Source organism: Vombatus ursinus, unplaced genomic scaffold (genome assembly GCF_900497805.2).
Source record: "Vombatus ursinus unplaced genomic scaffold, bare-nosed wombat genome assembly UNPS02014801.1, whole genome shotgun sequence".
In the NCBI taxonomy this organism is placed as follows: Eukaryota; Metazoa; Chordata; class Mammalia; order Diprotodontia; family Vombatidae; genus Vombatus; species Vombatus ursinus.
The window spans coordinates 14543057-14565269 of NW_020954579.1; the positions used below are offsets into that span (position 1 = coordinate 14543057).

At 36.1% G+C, this 22213-nt stretch overlaps 1 protein-coding gene across 3 annotated transcripts in view; it reads left to right on the forward strand.

The window, feature by feature from the left end:
- Positions 1-22213, forward strand: part of ACOX1 (acyl-CoA oxidase 1) — a 53068-nt gene that overhangs the window by 11421 nt on the left and 19434 nt on the right. For 2 of the 3 annotated variants that reach the window (XM_027872762.1, XM_027872764.1), the window contains 5 exons: positions 16910-17070; positions 19776-19883; positions 20741-20860; positions 21383-21498; positions 21664-21833. In XM_027872762.1, coding sequence (XP_027728563.1) covers positions 16910-17070; positions 19776-19883; positions 20741-20860; positions 21383-21498; positions 21664-21833 — 675 coding nt within the window. The remainder of the gene's footprint in view (positions 1-16909; positions 17071-19775; positions 19884-20740; positions 20861-21382; positions 21499-21663; positions 21834-22213) is intronic. The other variant, XM_027872763.1, reaches the window with a different exon arrangement.

Below are 22213 nucleotides of genomic sequence, written 5' to 3' on the forward strand. Positions count from 1 at the left end.
GTTTACCACTTTCACATTCTGTTGCTCTTCTTTTTCTTTTTATTATGTTTCATTATGTAAGATTTAGAAATATTTTATATATTTAAACATGTCTATCTTATCTCTGGTATCCTCTGGTTGTAAAAATAGACATAAATTTGCCCCCTTCCATGGCTAGGAAAAATAGATAATTCTGTTTTAATAGCTTTTTAAAAATGTTTAAGTCATTGAAGTTTGCGCTGATCAATAGTTATTTTTTATACTTTTTTATTTTTATTTTTAGTTTTTAATATTCATTTCCATAAGCTTTTGAGTTTTAAATTTTCTCCCTCTGCTTTCCCACCTCCCTGCCCAAGATGGTGTGCAGTCTGATATAGGCTGTACATATACATTCCTATTAAAAGTATTTTCACATTAGTCATGTTGTAAAGAAGAATTGGAACCAACAGGGGGAACCACAAGAAAGAAGAAATAAAACAAAACAGAAAGGGGAGAAAAAAAATAGCATATAGTATGCTTCGATCTGCATTCAGACTCCATAGTTCTTTCTCTGGATGTGGGTATCATTTTCCATCGTGAGACTTTTGGAGATGTCTTAGATCCTTGCATTGCTGAGAAGGGCTATGTCTATCAAAGGTAGCCATCACACAATGTGGTTGTTACTATGTACCAAGTTCTCCTGGTTCTTGCAAAGTATTTTAGCAGAATCCAGAGTGCTGAGTAGCCTCTGATTTATTAATTTTTTTGTGTAGCCTCTGATTAATTTTTTTTTCTCAGTATTCATGGTCAATATCTAGCTCAAAAAGAAAGGCTTCTGGTTTTTTCATTCAATTGCCAATAGGATGAGATTGTATTGTTACTCATAACCATGTGGTCCAGTTTATAGTCAATCTTGGCATCATACCTGGCATTTCTAATCAAATTGACAGTCCATTTTTTAGCTTCTTCAGGAGTCATATTCAACTTATCTGCCAACATGCCAATGCTAATACATTGTGAAATGGGACAGAAAACCTCAGATATGAAGAGGCAAGTATTTTCAATGAAATCTTCAAGACACAAACACTAGGAAAAAGTCATTCACAAGAACCAGTTCACATTCTCGTAATTTTTCTAAGCACCATCAAAATCATAGTTGATGTATAAGCATTCAGCAAACTGTAATAGGGTCTTTGTGTATAGAGCTTCTGCTGAATAACCTTGACTAAGTCTTTTAATATCTCCCTTTGTTTTAAAACGTCTTTGTTATAACTGCATTTGTCAAATAATGGAGAATATGTGGACACATAGTTTGAATTGAATTAAGATACTGTGGTTGGGACTTCCAGTGTCAAGATGGTGAGTGAGGAAGGAACCCTTGGAAGCCCTCCCAAATTCCCCTCCAAACAACTAGAAAATCTCCTCAGAAGTGATCTAGGAGCAGGGAACCAGCTTACCAGCCAGGCAGGAAAGGTCTGTCTCAATAGGGTGGGAGGGGAGTGAGGGCTAAGAGCAGTAGTGGCAGCCAGCCTCACAGCAGGGGGCCTGCAGCAAAGCTCCAAGCCTGGGGCTGTCCACCAACAAGGCCTTGCCCTGCAAACCAGCAGCCCCTAGGCAAGTTGGCAGTCTGTGCAGGACAGCAAGGACCCATCTTTATCCCCACAGTGACCCCACGCTCAGCACAAGCCTTCAGCCAGGCCTTGACCTCATTGCAACTAGTAAGGAAACTGTACCTCAGGGCTAGCCAACAGCAGGACTCTACCCCTGGAGCCTACCACCAGAGGTGGTGTTTCCATAGCAACCCAGCAGCAGGGCCCAATCCCTGGGGGGGAACAACAGACAATCTCCATAGCCCATGGAGGCCCTCACCACACCCTGTCTCCCAGTACAAGCCATAAGGGAAGCCTACCCTCTAGAAAAAGCAAGCAGCTGAGCCCTGAAGCCCAGTGAAAACCAGCAGTAAGACCCAGAACCCCAGTGCAAAAAGCTTGAGCCAGTGTAGGACCAGAGTCCAACTCTCACATAAAAACTCCAAGTCTCTCTCTCTCTCTCTCTCTCTCTCACACACACACACACACACACACACACACACGAAAAAATGAGTGAAAAAAACAAAGCTTGACAATAGAAAGGTTCTGTAGTAATGGGGAGGATCAAGGCATAAACATAGAAGAGAACAATAGTGTCAAAATGGTTACATATGAAGCCTCAAAGAAAAATGTAATTTCATCTCAGGCCCAAAAAGAATTCCTGGAAGGCTTAAAAAGGATTTTAAAAAGCAAATTAGAGAAGTAGAAGAAAACTTGGGACAAGAATAAGAGTAATATAAGATAATCATGAAAAAAGTGAATAGCATGGGAAAAGATATACAAAAATTTACAGGGGAAAATAAATCCCTAAAAAATAAAATTGGCCAAGTGGAAAAGGAAGTACAAAAGTTCACTGATGAAAATAATTCCTAAAAATTAGAATTGAACAAGTGGGGAAAAAAAGCCTGGACAACATCTTTGAAAAAATTATCAAAGCAAATTGCCCTAATATATTAGAACCAGAGGGCAAAATAGAAATCGAAAGAATCTGCCAATCACTGCCTGAAAGAGATTCCAAAATGAAAACTCCCAGGAACATCATAGCCAAATTCCAGAGTTCACAAATCAAGGAGAAAATATTGCAAGCAGCCAAAAATAAACAATTCAGATATTATGGAGCTACAGTCAGGCTTACACAGGACAGCTTCCACATTAAAGAACCAGAGGACTTGGAATATGATATACCAGAAGGCAAAGGAGTTAAGATTACAACCAAGAACCACCTTCCCAGAAAAATTGAATATAATCTTTCAGGGGAAAAAATAGATATTTAACAAAATAGAAGACTTTCAAGTACTTTTAATTAAAAGACCAGAGCTGAATAAAACTTGACCTACAAGTACAAGATTCAGGGGAAACATAAAAAGGTAAAAAAGAAACAAGAGAAAACATAAGAACGTCAGTAAGGTTAAATTGTTTATATTTCTGTATGACAAGATAATGTTTGTAACTTTTAACAATTTTATTACTATAAGAGCAATTAGGAGTATATGTAGACCGATGGTATAGAAATAATGTGACTTTGAAAACAAAAAAACAAAATAAAGAGATGAGAAAGAAAATTGCATTAGAAGAAGAAAGAAGGGGGGAAATTAAATGGGGTATGTTTTCCCATATAAAAGAGTCATGAAAGAACTATTATAATGGAGGGGAAGATGGGGGGTGGAAGTGGGCAAAGCTTAAACCTCGCTCATCAAAATTGGCTCAAAGAAGGAATAACATACACACTCAGTTGGATATAAAAATCTCTCTTACCCTGTAAGGAAGTAAAAAGGGATGAGGATAATGGGTGGGGGGACTGATAAAAGGTAGGGTATATTGTGGAAGGCAGTGATCAGAAGTAAAACACTTCTGAGGAGAGAAAGGGTAGGGGGTAAGAGAGTTGGATAAACAAGCAAAAAACAGCATGGAGGGAGATACAGAGTTATCATAACTATAAATGTTAATGGGATGAACTCACCCATAAAATGGAAGCAGATAGCAGAATGGATTAAAAACCAGAATCCTACAATATGTTGCTTACAGGAAACATATTTGAAGCACACAGGGTAAAGGTAAGGGGCTGGAGCAGAATCTATCATGCTTCATCTGAAGCAAAGAAAGCAGAGGTAGCAATCATAATCTCAGACAAAGCAAAAGCAAAAATAGATCTAATTAAAAGATGAAGAAGGAAATTATATCTTGCTGAAAGATATCGTAGACAATAAAGAAATGGTATAACATCTAAATTTTTGAAGAAGTTGAATGAATTACAAAAGGAAATAGATAATAAAACTATACTAGTGAAGGAACTCAACTTTCCCCTCTTAGAAATAGAATCTAACGAAAAAATAAACAAGAAAGATGTTAAGGAGGTGAATAAAATTCTGGAAAGTAAGGATAGATTTCTGGAGAAAACTGAATGGGAATAGAAAGGAATATACTTTTTTCTTAGCAGTACATGGCACCTACACAAAAATTGACCATGTATTAGGACATAAAAACCTCACGACCAAATGCAGAAAAGCAGAAATAGTAAATATATCCTTTTCAGATCATAATGCAGTAAAAATTACATTCAATAATGGACAATGGAAAGAGAGATTAAAAATTATTTGGAAACTAAATAATCTAATCCTAAAAAACAAGTGGGTTAAAGAACAAATCATAGAAACAATAATTTCATGAAAGAAAATCGCAACAATGAGACAACATACCAGAATTTATGGGACGCAACCAAAGTACATCAGTAAAATAGAGAAAAGGCAGATGAACTAATTGGGCATGCAACTAAAACAAAACCAGAAAAAGAACAAATTAAAAATCCCCAATTAACACTAAATTGGAAATCCTGAAAATCAAAGGAGAGATTAACAAAATTGAAAAAAAAAATGAACTAGAAGCTAGTTTTATAAAGAAAAAAAATAGATAAACCATTGGTTAATTTGATTTTATAAAAAAAGGAAAGAAAACCAAATTACTATATCAGAAATGAAAGGGGTAAATTCACCACCAGTGCCCAATTATATACCAATAAATTTGACAATCTAAATGAAATGGATGAATATCTACAAAAATATAAATTACCCAGATTAACAGAAGAAGAAATAAAATACTTAACCCAATCTTAGAAAAAGAAATTGAGAGGCAGCTAGGTGGCGCAGTGGATAGAGCACCGGCCCTGGATTCAGGAGGACCTGAGTTCAAATCCGGCCTCAAACACATAACACCTACTAGCTTTGTGACCCTCCAAGTCACTTAACCCCATTGCCTAGCCAAAAAAAAAAGAAAAGAAAAAAGAAAAAGAAATTGAACAAGCCATCATTGGACTTCTTACGAAAAAATCCTTAGGACTAGATGGATTCACAAGTGAATTCTACCAAACTTTTATAGAACAATTAATTACAATACTTACACATAAACTATTTGGAAAAATAGGTGGAATCCTACCAAACCCCTTTTATGATACAAACATGGTGCTAAAACCCAAACTAGGAAGAGCCAAAACAGAGAAAATTATAGACCACTTTCTCTAATGAATATTGATGTAAAATTTTAAATAAAATACTAACAAAGAGATTACAGCAATATATCACAAGGATCACACACTATTACCAGGTGGGATTTATACCAGGAATGCAGGGCTGGTTCAATATTAGGAAAACTATCAGCATAGTTGACCATATCAATAACAAAACCAATAGAAATCATATGGTTATCTCAATAGATGCAGAAAAAGCCTTTGACAAAATACAGCACCCATTCCTATTAAAAACACTAGAGAGCAAAGGAATAAATGGAGCTTACCTTAAAATGATAAGTAATATTCGTCTCCATCCATCAGCAAGGGCAGCTAGGTGGCTCAGTGGATAGAGCAACAGCCCTGGATTCAAGAGGACCTGAGTTCAAATCCGGCCTCAGACACATAACACTAGCTGTGTGACCTTGGGCAAGTCACTTAACCCCATTGCCCAACAAAAAAAAAAGATACATATATATATAGATATATAGATACATACACACACACAACCATCAGCAAGCATTATCTGCAATGGGCATAAACTGGAAGCCTTCCCTACCATCAGGGTGAAGCAAGGATGCCCATTATTGTCACCTCTATTATTTAATGTTGTATTAGAAATGTTATATCAATAAGAAGAAAAAGAAATTGAAGTAATTAGAATAGGCAGTGAGGAAACAAAACTATCATTCTTTGCAGATGATATGATGTTATACTTTGAAAATCTAGAGAATCAACTAAAAAACTCCTTGAAATTATTAACAACTTTAGCAGAGTTGCAGAATACAAAATGAACCCACATCAGCATTTCTGTATATTACCAATAAAGTCAAGCAGCAAGAAATAGAAAGAAAAAACATTTAAAAGAACTGTAGGCAATATAAAATACTTGAGAGTCTGCCTGCCAAGACAAAACCAGGAACTATATGAACGCAACTATAAAACACTTTACACAAAGTCAGATCTAAACAATTGGAAAACATTGCTCATGAGTAGGCCAAGCCAATATAATAAAAATGATAATTCTACCTAATCTATTTATTCAGTAGCATACCAATTAAACTATCAAAAATTATTTTATAGAGCTAGAAAAAAATAATAATATTCATCTGGAAGAACAAAAGCTCAAGGATGTCAAGGGAATCAGTGAAAAAAATACATGAAGGTAGTCCAGCCATACCAGATCTCAAACTATTATAAAGCAGTAATTATCAAGACAATCTGGTACTTGTTAAGAAATAGAGTGGTGGATCAATAGAATAGATTAGGTAAAAATTACATTATAGTAAATGATTGTAGTAATCTAGTATATGATAAACCTAAAGATCCAAGCTTTTGAAATAAAAACCTATTATTTGACAAAAACTGCTGGGAAAACTGGAAAACAGTTTGACACAAACTAGATCTAGACCAACATCTCACATCATATATCACGATAAGGTGAAAATGGGTACATGATTTGCACATAAAGGGTGATACATAAGCAGATTAAGAACATGAAATAGTTTATTTGTCAGATTTATGGATAAGGGAAAAATTTAGGAGTAAAAATATAGAAAGCATTACAAAACGTAAACTAGGTAATTTTGATTATATAAATGTAAATGTTTTTACACAAACAAAACCAGTGCAACCAAAATAATGAGGAAAATAGATACCTGGGGCAAATTTTTTGCAACAGGTATCTCTGATAAAGGCCTCATTTCTCAAATATATAGAGAATTGAGTCAGATTTATAAAAATACAAGTCGTTCCCCAATTGAAATGGTCAAAAAATATGAACAGGCAGTATTCAGACAAAGTTATCTATTAAGTCATATGAAAAAAATACTCTAAATCACTATTGATCAGAGAAATGCAAATTAAAATAACTCTTGAGATACCACCTCATACCTATCAGAGTAGCTAATATGACAAAAAAGAAAAATGCTGGATGTTGGAAGGGATATGGGAAAACTGGGACACTGATGCACTAGTGGTGGAGTTGTGAAACATTCTGGGGAGCAATTTGGAGCTATGCCCAAAGGGCTATAAAACTGTGCATACCCTTTGATCCATCAGTGCTACTGCTGAGTCTATATCCCAAAGACATCCAAAAAACAGGAAAAGGACCTATTTGTACAAAAAATATTTATAGCAGCTCTTTTTGTGCTGGCTAAGAATTGGAAATCAAAGGGATACCCTTCAATTGGGGAATGGCTAAACAAGTTGTGGTATGTGATTGTAATGGGATATTATTATGTTATAAGAAATGACAAGCAGGATGATTTCAGAAAAACTTGGAAGGACTTACATGAATGATGCATAGTGAAGTGAACAGAACCAGGAGAACGTTGCACACAGTAACAGCAATATTGTTCGATGAAGAATTGTGAATGACTTAGCTATTCTTAGCAATACAATGATCCAAGACAATCCCAAATGACTCATGATGAAGCATAATTATCCACCTGCAGAGAAGGAGCTGATATTGATTGAATACAGATTGAAGTTTGCTATTTTTCACTTTCTGTCATTTTTTTTCTTTATTTGAGTCTTCTGCAAAATGACCAATATGGAAATGTTTTACATAATTGTACATGTATAACCTATATCTGATTGCTTACTGTTTCAGGAAGGGGGGAGATGAGGGAAGAATAGAATTTGGAACTCAAAAACTTTAAATAAAAATGTTTAAATTTTGAAAAAAAAATAAAGGTACTGTGGTTGGTAAAGAAAGAGATTGATAATTTTGTCTTGACCTTTTGGGTAGTTGAAGGCATATAATAGATGCTGTATGAAAGCTAGCTGTTACTATTGTTATTAGCCAAAATGACAAAGCATTATTTGGTCCCTAGTTATTGATATCAATTGAGGCATAAGACAGCATGTTATTGTCATATAAGCAAGTTTCTATTCAGATAGAAGAAAGATACCCTATAAATCCTTCAGAAGCTACTTATTACAGGTAACAGACTTTTTTTTATTAATTTGTTTTGATTTATCAACAATCACTTCCATAAGCTTTTTGAGTTTTAAATTTTTCTTCCACCTCCCTCCCCAGGACAGCATGCAATCTAATATAGGCTATACATATACATTCCTATTAAACATATTTTCACATTAGTGATGTTGTAACAAACATTTATTAAATATCTACCACATACCAGACACTGTGCCTGACAATGGAGATACAAAGATAAAAATGAAACAGTTCTTGTGCTCAAGGAGCTTACATTCTAGTGGGGGATGCAACATATACATAAATAATTATATGTAGACTGATTCAAAGTAATTTAGAGAGGGAGGGCACTAGAAGTGAAGGAAGCAGGAAGGGCTTTATGTATATAATAAAGCTTGACCTGAATCTTAAAATATTTAAGAGATTCTTTGAGGCAAAGGTGAGGAGGGAGAGCATTCTAGGCAGAAGGAACAGCAAGGGTAAAGGTACAAAAACAGGAGATGAAATTCAGTGTGTAAGAAACAACAATAAGGTCAGTTGGGTTAGACCAGGTTTGTACAACGTATGGCCTGCGGGAAGGATTTTGGGTGGCCCATGAAAAATGTAGAGAATGTAAAAGAAAGTAAAGCTGTAATGAGTGCTTTGTCCGTGCCCTCTTAACCTGCCTTCCACTAGTCACTATTGTGCCCCTTTGCACTCTCTGCTGTTTGTCACATGACCCACAGCAAACAGCCATTGTCAGTCTGTCTCTAGTCTGATAGGAGCGAGAGTCTTATCCGTGTGTCACCAGCATTGAACAGGGACAAAGTGAGTGCAGCCATGCACCTGACACCCGCTGTGCAGATGAGTGGCAACAGTGGGCTTCTTCCCTTCCTTTGCTGCTCTGCCACCTTCCAAGTCACATGAGTGTCTGGCGCTCTCTCCAAGGTCACATACTCCATTTGGTATTTTTTTATATGTGAACAGTTGCTGGGGAGATTTTTTTGGTTCTAATAATAAAGTTTTGGGGGTGACTTTGTAAAATGAAAAGAAATGGAAGATCAAATCAGAACATAGAGGGTTTAATCCAGAATATACAAATAGATGACTGTTTACTTATACAAGAGACAAAATATTGTTCCTTGTTTGCCAAGAAGTAGTAGCTGTTCCAAAGGAATACAGTCTTTGTTGCCATTTTGAGTCAAAACATCCTGACATAGGCAAATTAGACACCAATGAAAAAAACAAATTAAAGCATCCAAATTGTTGAAAAATTTCAGTGGGGAACAATGGTGTTTCAAGAAAGTAAACTCAGAAAATAAGGCGACTACTAAGATTAGATTTCAGATTTCTAAAGAAATTGCTGCTGCTGAGAAGTCTTTTACTGAAGGTGACTTCATAAAGAAATGTTTGCTGATCACAGTTTCTGGATTATATCCCAATTAAAAAAAAGTGTTTTTGAGAAATAGTTTAATCATTAATTATACCTTTACTTGGAAAGTGAGCCTCTAAAAACCTATCTGTGGCCCAAAGAAGTTTAGCCTATTTTAATTTTGGCCACTACCTACTGCCAAATTGTGCAGGTCTGGGCTAGACCATAGTTGCGCAGCAAGCATTTATTAAGTGCTTCCTACATGCCAGCTTTGATGTATGAGAAATAGCAATGAGGCTAGTTGTCCTAGACCATAATCAATCAACAAACATATGTTACTGTGTACTAAGTACTGTGCTAACTCCTAGAGACACATGAAACATCAAGATGATATCATTATTGAGGATACCCTTAATTCTCATATAGATAGCACTTGTAAGAATTTTGTATAGTTGGGAGACCAGGCGTGCAGGTTGGTAGTTACTGATGTTCTCTTGAAGCTCACCTTTTTTACAGTATTAATAATGTAATTAATAATAAATGATAAATTTGCCTTCCCTTAACAGTATTTCTTTAGGTGGTTGACTAGCCATTGTCATTAAGCCAACATACATCAGAGACAGATTTTACTTCAGTTTATTCACTGAGTGTGATACACTTCACCAGTAGTTGATGAAAACATATGTCCTTCACAATTTGACTAGTATTATTCATCCATTACGAGACAGAGAAAAAACATAACTACTCATTATAGAGTATTTCGTTATTCCAAGGGAACAAAGTGTCCTAGCTAAGAAAAATGTATTTCATTAGCTACAGGAGATTGAGAAAGGATGTGTCCTTGTTAGTATAGCTAGTAGTATTAAATCAAAAGGAAGCAATCAGGCTAGATAAAGGAGTGGAGCATTTATTAGGCTGTTGAAGACCTCTTTTTTACCATAAGTCTTTTTGTACCAGTTAGGGAAGAAAGAAGACATTGAAGGGAATCAGATATTGCAGCTGGTCCTATAGTTCATGCAGGGTCATACACGCCAAAATGGCAAATACAGAACAAAATGGAGTCAGTTATGTCCTCCAAAAAACCCACTTTTCAAGTGAGGAAGAAATCTCAGTCATCTAGAACCAACATTGGCCATTGTATTTGACCTGTATTATTATATTGTATGTTTCTTATTGTATATATTCTTTTGGTTCAGTTTTCTTTACTATGTATCAGTTCATATAAATCTTCCCATATTTCTCTGAAATTTTCATATTGTTCCTTTTGTTATAATAATATTCCATTGTATAAATGTACCAATGTCTAGTTTTCCTGGATTCCTACATTTATTTTTCAGAGTTGTACTACTTTTAATTGTTGTTTTTGTCAACAGTAATAGTAGGCTTTGTATATATTCTACTGGTTTTGCTTATTTTATTCTGCTTTAATTCATACATGTCTTCCAATGTTTCTCTGAATTTCTTATGCTTGTTACGTGCCCAGGTTTTTAATTTTAAAGTTTCTTTCTACTTTTGACATCTAAGTTCTCAGAACCTGTTTTACAAACTGTGTACACGTCAATTTTTTTTTTTTTGTGCTAGAACTGATATTCTTTTAAAAGCTTATCAATGCAATTGTAAGCCATAAGTCAGGAAGAATGAAGATGAAACATACTACTAATCTTCTGCCAGAAAGATGGTAAGCTTCAAATGTAGAGAGAGGCATATTTTAGGATATTGTTTTTGCAAGACATTTGGATTCTTGTCATAATAGTTTACCATGTAATTTGAAATAGGTATCTTGACAAAAATATTTCCCTTTCTAACTACTTTGTGTTTATTCTCTATATACCTTAATCTGTATGTGTCAGAATGCAAGGTTCTTGAAATTGTTAATTTTTTTGTCTTTGTGTCTCCATCCCTGAGCACAATGTCTGGCACAGAATAGATATCCAATATGTTATTTATTGATTGGGTGGTAATCCTAGATCCATCTACTGGTATTAAGGAAGCCATTTAACATTATTTTCCTCATCTGTCAAATGAGTCATTGGACTAGATGATTTCTTAAAGGTTTACTCTTAAAGAGAGCTTCTGAGCCCTCTTTAAATAGGGGCTTTGGGAAGAGGTAGGTTTTTTTGTTGATTTGATTTGGTTTGGGGGGATACAAATGGGATGGGAGAGAAATGATGATGGTGGAGTTAAAACTGTGTGGAAATGGGAACCAAGTTGAAACCAAGATAGTGGGAAATGAAGAGTTGATGGTGGGGCTTCTGAGCCCTCTTTAAATGAGGGCTGTAAGAGGGATTTTTGTTCAGTTCTTGTTGGACTGTTGTTTCCTAATGTATGGCTTTTATGTTTAAATGTTCAAAATAGTTAGAAATGGAAAACTTTTTAAATCAGTATTAAATGTTTTTCAGGATGGCATAATAAAGGTTTCACAAAGATAAATTTATGGGAGGCAGAGCCACGATGTTGGAATAAAAGCAGTGACTTGCTTGAGCTCTCCCCAAACCCCTCCAAATACCTGTTAAAAAATGGCTCTAAATAAATTCTAGAGCAGCAGAACCTAAAAAAGACAGAGTGAAACAAGTTTCCAGCCCAAGACAATCTGGATGGTTGATGGGAAAGGTCTGTTGCACCAGGCTGGGGGAGGAGCTCAGTTCAGTGTGGGCCATGTAGGCCTCAGTGAACCCAGAGCAGGCCTTAGGAGACTGAATCACTAGCAACTATAGCGGTTTCCAGACTTCTCAACCCACAAATGCCAAAGACAACTTAGAAGGTCAGTAGGAAAGGTCTGTCAGACCTCTGTGAGAGAGGAGGAATGCGGTCTGACCCCAGTCTTGGCGCAGCCCTGGTTTGCTTCTGGGGTTCTTGGCCTACAGATGGTGTGAGGATCGAGCGACTAATCAGAAGGGGATTGCAAGGATTTCTTTGCTGGTGCTGAGGCAGGATTCTCTTGTTTTGCCTGTGCTTGGATCTGGGTCACAGTTCTGGGTGGCGGTCCTGGGGTGAGCAGGAGTGCTGGCTTGGTGGAGCTTGTGATGGTGGTGGAGAGGGAATCCCCCTCCAAGTCAAAGGCAGAAAAAAGTACTTGTGATCACTTACAGGCCAGGAAAGGAATAAATACCTCACCCTTGATCATACCACCTTGGAAGAACTGATAATTTACAGGTCCCTAGAAGTATCTCTGAAAACAGCTGTACAAAATCTCTGAAGCTTGGGACAGTACACCCTCCACACTGGAAGCAGAGCCCTACCTTAGCAAAGAGTTTAAAAGTCAAGTAATTGACTGGGATCATGAGTAAACTGCGCAAAAAACTCAGACTGTAGAATCTTAATTTGGTGACAGAGAAGATCAAAGCATACAACTAGAAGAAGAGAACAAAGCCAAAGCTCCTACATCCAAAGCCTCCAAGAAAAATATGAATCAGTCCCAGGCCATGAAAGAGCTCAAAAAGGATTTTGAGAAGCAAGTAAGATAAGTAGAGGAAAAATTGGGAAGAAAAATGAAAGTGATGCAAGAAAATCATGAAAAACAAGTCAATAGCTTGCTAAAAGAGACCCAAAAAAACCTGAAGAAAATAACACCTTGAAAAATAGAGTAACCCAAATGGCAAAAGAGGTCCAAAAAGCCAATGAGAAGAATGCCTTAAAAAGCAGAATTGGTCAAATGGAAACAGAGATCCGAAAGCTCACTGAGGAAAATAAATTCCTTAACAATCAAAATGGAGCAGCTTGCCTTCTCTGGCTCTCAGGGAGTCTGCAGGGAGAGCTGGGCGGACTGCCTCGGGGAGGAGGCAGGGAGTGGCTCCAGCTTAAGCCCAGGGTGGCCCCAGAGTTTAGCCAGGAGGAGGTGGACGACAGCCGCTTGACTTAGCTAGCCTGCTGGGACGATGTCTGGAGTCCTGGAGGCCGCAGCCAGGGACCCAGAGGCCTCTGCAGACGGCCAGAGGAAGCTGGAGTCCATGAGCTGAATCCACATGGACAACCTGCTGCCATCAAAAATAAAGATTAATTTAGAAGAGAATGTACAATCCATGGCCATGAGAAAAGCACTAAGAGTGGCAAAACCTTGTTAAGATATATCTTTGGTTTATTTAACTCGTAAATTTATGGAGCTCATCAAATCTGCTCCTGGTGGAGTTCTTGATTTAAATGAAGTTGCAGCAACATGGGAGTACGGAAACAAAGAGTATATGACATCATCAATGTATTAGATAGAGCACTAGTTTACCTGAAAGTAAGTCTATAGTTTATCCTGATCAAGAAGGAAATCTGTTACAGAAGGGTGAATCAGATGGAAAAAACCACCTGAATTGTCTTGAACATTAAAACTCTGGAATGATTTCAACACTTTTTGTCAAGTTGGCTTAATTTCCTCTGTGGTGAGACTCGCCTTTTCAGTTTGGACTTTAAAAAAATCAGCCGTTAAGGACTTCTGTGCCCAGTTTGATATAAATGTTAAGTCCAGTAGTTTTAGTAGTTCTCTTATATGCATTTCTGTCAACTTACTGTGAAAAAATGGCTTATTTTATAAATAATTATGAAAATGTAATTTGGCATTTACTTAAGTGACACAAGGACTTTCTGCAGAAAAAATTTCTCGAAAACAGTCTTTTAGAGCACAAGTTTGTTACTACTAAAATATTTGGACTAATCTGAAATTGAAGAATACAGTATATCATTAACTTCTTTCTTTACAATGCCAAATATGTACCAAGTGAAATTATGCTTTACATCATGTGAGTACTGTTTGCATTGTGTGCAGTCAGCTGTTTAAGTAATAAGGATGTATACAATAAAGTTAAATGTGAGTACTCCTGTATATATTTGTATAATTTTTAGATAACTCATGAAAAATGTGAAGCATACATAAAATTTTCACTTTGTACAGCATAAAATAAAATGTAAATATGAAAAGTAAAAAAAAATTAAAATGGAGCAAATGGAAGCTAATAACTGTATGAGAAACCAAGAAATTATAAAACAAAACCAAAAGAATGAAAAAATAGAAGACAATGTGAAATATCTCATTGGAAAAACAATGACCTGGAAAATAGATCCAGGAAAGATAAAAATTATTGAAAGCCATGGACAAAAAAAGAGCCTACACATCATCTTTCAAGAAATTATTAAGGAAAACTGCCCTGATATTCTTGAACTAGAGGGTAAAATAGAAATTGAAAGAATCCACCGATCACCTCCTGAAAGAGATCCCAAAAGGAAAACTCCCAAGAATATTATAGCCAAATTCCAGAGTTCCCAGGTCAAGGAGAAAATATTGCAAGGAGCCAGAAAGAAACAATTCAAGTATTGTGGAAACATAATCAGGATAACACAAGATTTAGCAGCTTCTACATTAAGGGATCAGAGGGCTTGAAATATGATATTCCAGAGGGCAAAGGAGATAGGATTACAGCCAAGAAACCCAGCAAAACTGACTATAATCCTTCAGGGGAAAAAATGGAAATTCAGTGAAATACAGGACTTTCAAGCATTCTTGATGAAAAGACCAGAGCTGAATAGAAAATTTGACTTTCAAATACAAGACTCAAGACAAACATTAAAAGGTAAACAGGAAAGAGAAATCATAAGGGACTTAATAAAGTTGAACTGTTTACATTCCTACAAACAGGCCACAGGGTGAGTTGAATATGAAGGGATGGTATCTAAAAGAAAATTCAGGGGTGAGAGGAATGTACTGGGAGAAAGGGAGAGGGAGAATGAGGTAGATTATCTCACATAAAACAAAAAAGAGAAAGCTTTTACAGTGGAGGGAAAGTGGGGGGAGGTGAGAGGGAATGAGTGAATCTTACTTTCATCGGATTTGGCTTAAGGAGGGAATAACATACACACTCAATTAGGTATGGAAATCTATCTTACCCTACAGGAAAATGGGGGGAAGGAGATAAGAGAGGGGAGAATGATAGAAGGGAAAGCAGATTGGGGAAGGGGGCAGTCAAAAGCAAACACTTTTGAGGAGGGACAGGGTCAAAGGAGAGAATGGAATAAATAGGGGGGGCAGGATAGGATGAAGGGAATTATAGTTAGTTTTCACAACATGACTATTAATGGAAGTGTTTTGCATGACTACACATGTATAACCTATATCGAGTTGCTTGCCTTCTCAATGACATGGGTGGTTGGAGAGGGAGGGAGAGAATTTGGAACCCAAAGTTTTAAAAACAAATGTTTAAAATTGTTTTTACATGCAACTGGGAATTAAGATACAGGCAATGGGGTATAGAAATCTATCCTGCCCCACAGGAAAATAGAAGAGGAAGGGGATAAGAGAAAGGGGCATGATAGCAGGGAGGGCAGATTGGGGGAAAGGGAGGAGGGAAGGGGAGAGATGGGGTGAAAATTTGGAACTCAAAATCCTGTGAAAGTGAATGTTGAGAACTAAAAATAAAGAAATTAATTTTAAAAATTAAAATTTTTTTAAAAAGATAAATTTATAGGTAGAAATGGCAAAATACTCAAAACTATTTTATAAAAACACTAGTGCATTCAGGCTCAGTGACCATTTGTGTTGAGATTCCTTTGCATTATGGATTGTATTGGTGGAATTCCTTCCAACTGTAAGGACCTGTGACTTTTCCTATGATTGAACATGGAAAAAAAAAACAACTTAAATAACATTCTTGGATTCCTAGACATTTTAATGGAAAATTAATCTCAGAAAATGAGTTTTGAAATCAACTTAATTAAATATGTTCATTATAATCATAAATGAAAATTTACTGTGTATTATCTCTTTAAATGTATTTATCATTTCCTTTGTTGGATCTCTCTGATTTTGATTTTCTGAATAAATGATTGGGATGAAGAGCACTGTCTGTTTCTGTGTTAGCTCAAAAGAGGATAATTACATCTTTATGAAAAAATGTGGTAGAGTGTAGGATTTTCTTGTTTTGGGGAGTTGGGGTTTTTTGTTTTTGTTTTGGGGGGGGTTTTGAAGATTGTGACATAAACAGAATTATATCAGAGATCTGTACTGAGACTTTTATGTTAAAACTTTTGAAAAGATAACTAGGTTAGAAAAGCTGGTCTAAGAATGTCAGCCCTTTGTAGGAGAGATCCCCTTCTGTTCATTAGTTGTCCCCAAAGGCCAAAGCAGCTGCCTATCATGGCAGTGCCATTAAAGGTACCATATGTGTTACCAAACTCTCTCATTCAGCTCTCTAATTCCTTTTAAAGAAACATGGAATTGATCCCTAATTTAAGATAACTTGTTCCAAAATTTTTATTTCCTTTGATTTAGAGATCTTTCTCTGCATGGATACTCCATGAGATAATTATTTTTCTGTGAGTCAGTACTTACTTATCCTAGGGAAAATAATTTCATGGTTTCTAGTTTAAGAAACATTAGAAAGTGTTATGTAGCAAGCTCACAAAAACCAAAATAACCTAAATTTCTAAATTGATACAGAAATGGATAGTGCTCCACATCTATACTGAAATTTACACAATTAATTCTTACTTACACAAGGTGTTTTTTGTCTCCTTCCCTTAATCTGTCTTACCAAATTGATGAATCTCTTGCATCTGATGACCCTCAAATGCCCATCCGTGGCATCCCTTCACAGCTTTGTGCATCGTGGGCGTCCTGAGCCTTTGGATCTTCACTTGGGCATGTTTCTGCCCACATTACTTCACCAGGCAACCCAGGAGCAGCAGGAACGCTTCTTCATACCAGCCTGGAACCTGGAGATTATTGGCACTTACGCCCAGACAGAAATGGGCCATGGTATGGTACATTCAGTCTATCCTCTGGGGTGGTTGGGCTTCTCGTGTGGAAAACCTCTTATATGTCCAAGGGATGAAGAAAGAACTTAGAGGTCCAAAGCTTTCATATGTATTGTCTTGGCATAGAACTAAGCCTTGTTCAATGAAAATAACTAGGGTTACATGACCTCACAAATCAACTAACTGAATGTTTCTGTCATGGTTCAGTTATGGTTGCCTTCCTTAAGGTAAAGGATATAAAACCAGTCCTTAGGATTTGATAGGATGTATAAGCCCATGTAAGCTTAGTGTTTGGACCTTTCACTGTGACTCATCTTTTTGTCACCAGTTTTGTCATTTTTGTGACTTAGACGTTGATGTTGTAATCATCTCTAGTATAAACACTTAGCTAGTATGATAGCCTAACATTGACCTAGCTCAGGAGGATACTGTAGAGCAGACATTCATGACAAGGAAAAGTTCAAAACCTCTGCTAGAGAGGAAATGTCCAGCTTAAATGACTGAAAGCAACAGGGTCATATATTTAGAGCTTTGAAGGGACTTGAAGTCCTTAAAGGGACCTGAGGCCCAGAAAGGTTAAGTGATTTGCCCAAGCCCAATGCTTCTAAGTGACAACAGAGGCAAATCTGCACCCAGTGCTTCTGTTATTTTCACTGTTGTGCTTCCCGCAGAACAGATCTGAATCATTTACCTTGAAGGGTGTAAAACGTCGTTATTCTGTGACTGGATGGATGGAGATTGTCGACAGAATACATGAGACAGTGTTCCTTTAAATTAGCTCTCACATTCTGCACTGATCTCCTTATTTATCTTTTTTCTGTTCCTTTCTTTTCTTCATTAATTGTAAGCATCATTCCTCTTAACACTCCTATTCTAACTTGATATTAGCAACTACCATCATTTACTACAACTTCCATTCTCCAGGTTTTCAGAAAATTACTTGTAATTTGCACTGTGTACTTTTTCCTTCCACACAAATGGAATCTTTTTATTTCTTTTTCATTCAAGAGCACCTTAACTCTAGAACTTTAGAAACACAGTTATATAGGATTTGAACAATAGAACACTGTCCATTTATTTGATCATATCCTGTCATTGCCTCTCTTGGCTTATTATTACATTTTCATATTTTTCCTTTGAAGGGCTCTTCCTGGTCGGTTGATTTGTCTGTACCCTTTAAAGAAAGAGAAAGGAAAAAAGATGATGGAAGTAAAAATGCTTGCTTTTCAGTAAAAAAAATTAGGATCTGTAATTTAAATGTTCTGAACTCCTCGAATAAAGACGGTCCATACCCAAAGCTCAGGCATTAGTATTCAGCTGAGAAGCTTCCAGATGTTTTCCTTGAAATTATTTTAATATTTACTGTGGCCTGGCACTATGTAAGCAGTTTTGTAATAGTAAGAAGAATTCTCAAGAGTAGAAAAAATGATGATTTTCTAAAGACCACTCATGTGACATTAAGAATTTATAAGTTGTTTGTTCATTTAACTTTTAGGCACTATCACCTAGTTTTGCTGTTGTTCCCAAAAAATTAAAGGGTCTGCGTTAACCTTAAAATGCACTTGTATTTACTCATAGTTGAAATGCTGCCCCTTTATTTCTCTAGAGAAGTGGCCAGTCTAAAAGGCAGATTCATTTATAGACTGGCAGATGGCTGCCTGACATTGAAAGCTTGTAAAGAAGATGCGTACTTCACTATTTTGCTTTCAGGAATTCAAGAAGGCACTTGTATAGGATCCCTTCTTTCCCAGCTTGGCCCTTGCAAGCTCCTTTTTTCCTCCTTAATCTCATTATATCCTAAAATAAAATCTTTCATTTTACAATTTTGGTACACCTGTTTCACTCACTCAGTGAACATTTATTGTTTACCATGTTTCCAGGTTTTGTACTAAACTACAGGAATACAAAGAAAGCCAAAAACTTAAAGCATCGTTTTCATGTACTTTAATGTTGTCTCTTTGTTTTCTTTAACTGCAGTCTTTTCCTTCATGATATCCTTGTAATACAATAATAATCTTACTCCTTGTAATACCATAAATATTTAGTATATTGAATGGGTATGACAGATTTTTTTTTTAGTTGAAATAGGCATATACCCAACTTAAAGAATAGTCAAAAAGAACTGTTAATGCCCCTTTGAGATGACTTTCATTCAGTTGATATGATGTTGTAATCTTGTAGGAAAGAAATATTGTCTTTAGAATAGGCTTAGCTTAAAGTAATCTAAATTCTATTTTGTTACCACAAGTCGTCTGATACAGAGGTGCCTTAATATTAAGGCTAAAGAAGAAACAATATGAAGCCTATATGTTGACATATTCAATAAAGAGCCTATTGCTTATACTCATCACCTTATTTTGTTGTTGGCCTTACGACTTAAATGGCAAAGGAACACCCTGTGTGGGAAGTGGAAACTCCCTTCGCCATTTGTATTTTTAGTCTTTAGTTGGGGCACTGTGAGATTAAATGATTTGCTTGTGGTTTAAAAGCTGGTAAAATGCAAGACATGAACTTGGATCTTCTGACTTCAAGGCTGACTAACTGTCTACTATACCACATTGCTTATCTTCTCATTTATATGAGGGATTTTTTTTAATGAGCAGTCACAGAAATTGAAGAATTAAGCTAAATCTTAACTCAGAAAGTTCCACATTATTCTCATTTTACCTTTGCTTTTCATAAACTAACTATAATTCTTTTCCATAGGAACTCACCTTCGAGGCCTAGAAACCACAGCAACTTATGACCCTAAAACACAGGAGTTTATTCTTAACAGCCCTACTGTTACTTCCATTAAGTGGTGGCCTGGTGGACGTAAGTAACTTTATATACATTTTCATAGTCAGAAGTTAAGATTTATTATAAGATTCTATTTCAGATGTCAAGCTGATATTAAAATGTGTAAATATGTATGTGCACAAATGGAAAAGGAATTTAATCAGCCCAGATTTGTCACTAACCATTGTACATAATAATCTTTTTTATTTTATCATATAAAATAATCTTTTTTCATAACTGTAATATGTCTGTTATGTGTTCCTTCTTTTTCACTTTATTTCACATAAACTTTCCATGAATTGACATAGTATACAAAATTGTTGCTTTTCATAGTTAATATTCCATACTTTGCTTATCTATTCCATTATTGTTGGATACTTGGGCTGTTTCTAGTCTAAATATCATTGATGTAAACACCTTTCAACAAATGACATTCTCACCCCCTCCCCCGTTTGAAATATATCTGTTGGGTATATTTCCTATAGTGAGATAAATAGTTAAAAGTTCAGTTTTGTAGGTGTAATTGCATAATGTCAGATGTTAAATAAAATTTTGACAGGAAAAAACATTTCTAGAAACACAGTCCAAAAACTTGAGAAAAGAAAATTTTAAATGAATTTCCTCTTTTAGAAAAGGCAATTAGTTTGCTTTTAAAATTCAAAATAACCTGGGAAATGGAGTTGATGCTAGCAAAACTTGGAGTTTAGGCAGATCTTTCTGAATTTTGGGTGTTGGTACTCTCATTGAAAAGTGTTTCAGGGAACCTTGTGGTATAGCCTGGAAGCATAGTTCAGACCTTTGAGCAGAGAGATAATTAGGTCAACTGGTTGAGAATTTTTTTAATTATAAGAGTCTTGTGATCATTTTGCTTATTCTTGATCTCGATGTTGCAGTTGGGAAAACCTCAAATCATGCCATAGTTCTGGCTCAGCTCTACACTAAGGGAGAGTGCTATGGATTGCATGCCTTCATTGTACCTATTCGAGAAATAGGAACCCACAAACCTTTTCCAGGTAAAATTCTGGTTATTTAGTACCATGGAGGGAAATGAAATTAACCACTTTGGTTGTTCTGCTAAAAGCATTCTTAGTGCTAGGTAGTCTACTTTTGAAGCCATTTATTTCATTTTTCATCTAAACACTCAGTTGGAAGATTGAAACTGACTGTAGATAGATTTCTTAGATAGTCTTCATAATCTTTAAAAGATTATCTAATTAGCATTAATGAGAATTAGTAGGTTGTCGTTTTTTCCAATTAGGAATAATACCTAGAGTCAGCGCTAATGAAGGAAGCCTTCTGGGATTAGAATAGTGCTATGAAGTTGCCTTGTATCTGGCTTAAGAATAAACTAATGTGATTTGTGCTTGTAATTCTCATGTATTCTTAGTTGGATAGGTTTTCCCTTGTTCCCCAGTTCCCAAAAACATTTACTAGGAAGAAGCAATTTCTAAAGGTAGGTTTACCACAAAATACTTTCTGTTTATACAAAAGTTAACTTCTCAGTGTTTCTTGTCCCCTTTTTTCTTCTGTGGCAGGCATTATCGTCGGAGACATTGGGCCCAAGTTTGGCTATGATGAAATGGATAATGGTTACCTAAAGATGGACAACTATCGAATTCCTCGGGAAAATATGCTGATGAAGTACGCCCAGGTATTTATAGACACAAAAGAGGAAAACAGTAGTTGATTTGGAAATTTTGATTGTGAGTAAATATTAGAATAGGAAATTTTTGTTCTTTTGCTAATTAATATAATTTTACTACTCTGTTAACAACAAGAAAAAGCAGTCTCTGAGCCACATTTTTTTTTCTGTTAGGTCAAACCTGATGGTACATATGTGAAGCCTTTAAGTAACAAACTGACTTATGGAACCATGGTGTTTGTCAGATCCTTTCTTGTGGGAGAGTCAGCTCGATCGTTGTCTAAAGCTTGCACTATTGCCATCCGCTACAGTTTAGTAAGGCACCAGTCTGAAATCCAGCCAGGGTAAGAGTGATTGATGTCTGAGAAGTAGGGATTGCTAAAGATGTGCCCTTGTTTGTGCCCATTCAAAATAGCAAACTTCTTAGATGTTACATATATGTAAATCATGTGGCAATGCAAGATTTAAATTATGATACTACTATTCTTACTGCTGTAATCAATACCTCTATTTTCTCTGGTTGTAAAATGGGAATTACACTGTCTTCAGGGTGACACTTGTAAGAAAATCTCAGCTCCCTAGGTGAAGAAATACTGACTGATGTTGAGACACAGAGAGAAATGGTAATTTTATTTGGGTTTTAAGGGGTCTGTTGTGCCAAGAATGTGCTTGAGGGATCCTTAGATAGTTGTGTACTATGAGTGGTATGATGCCAAAATACAGA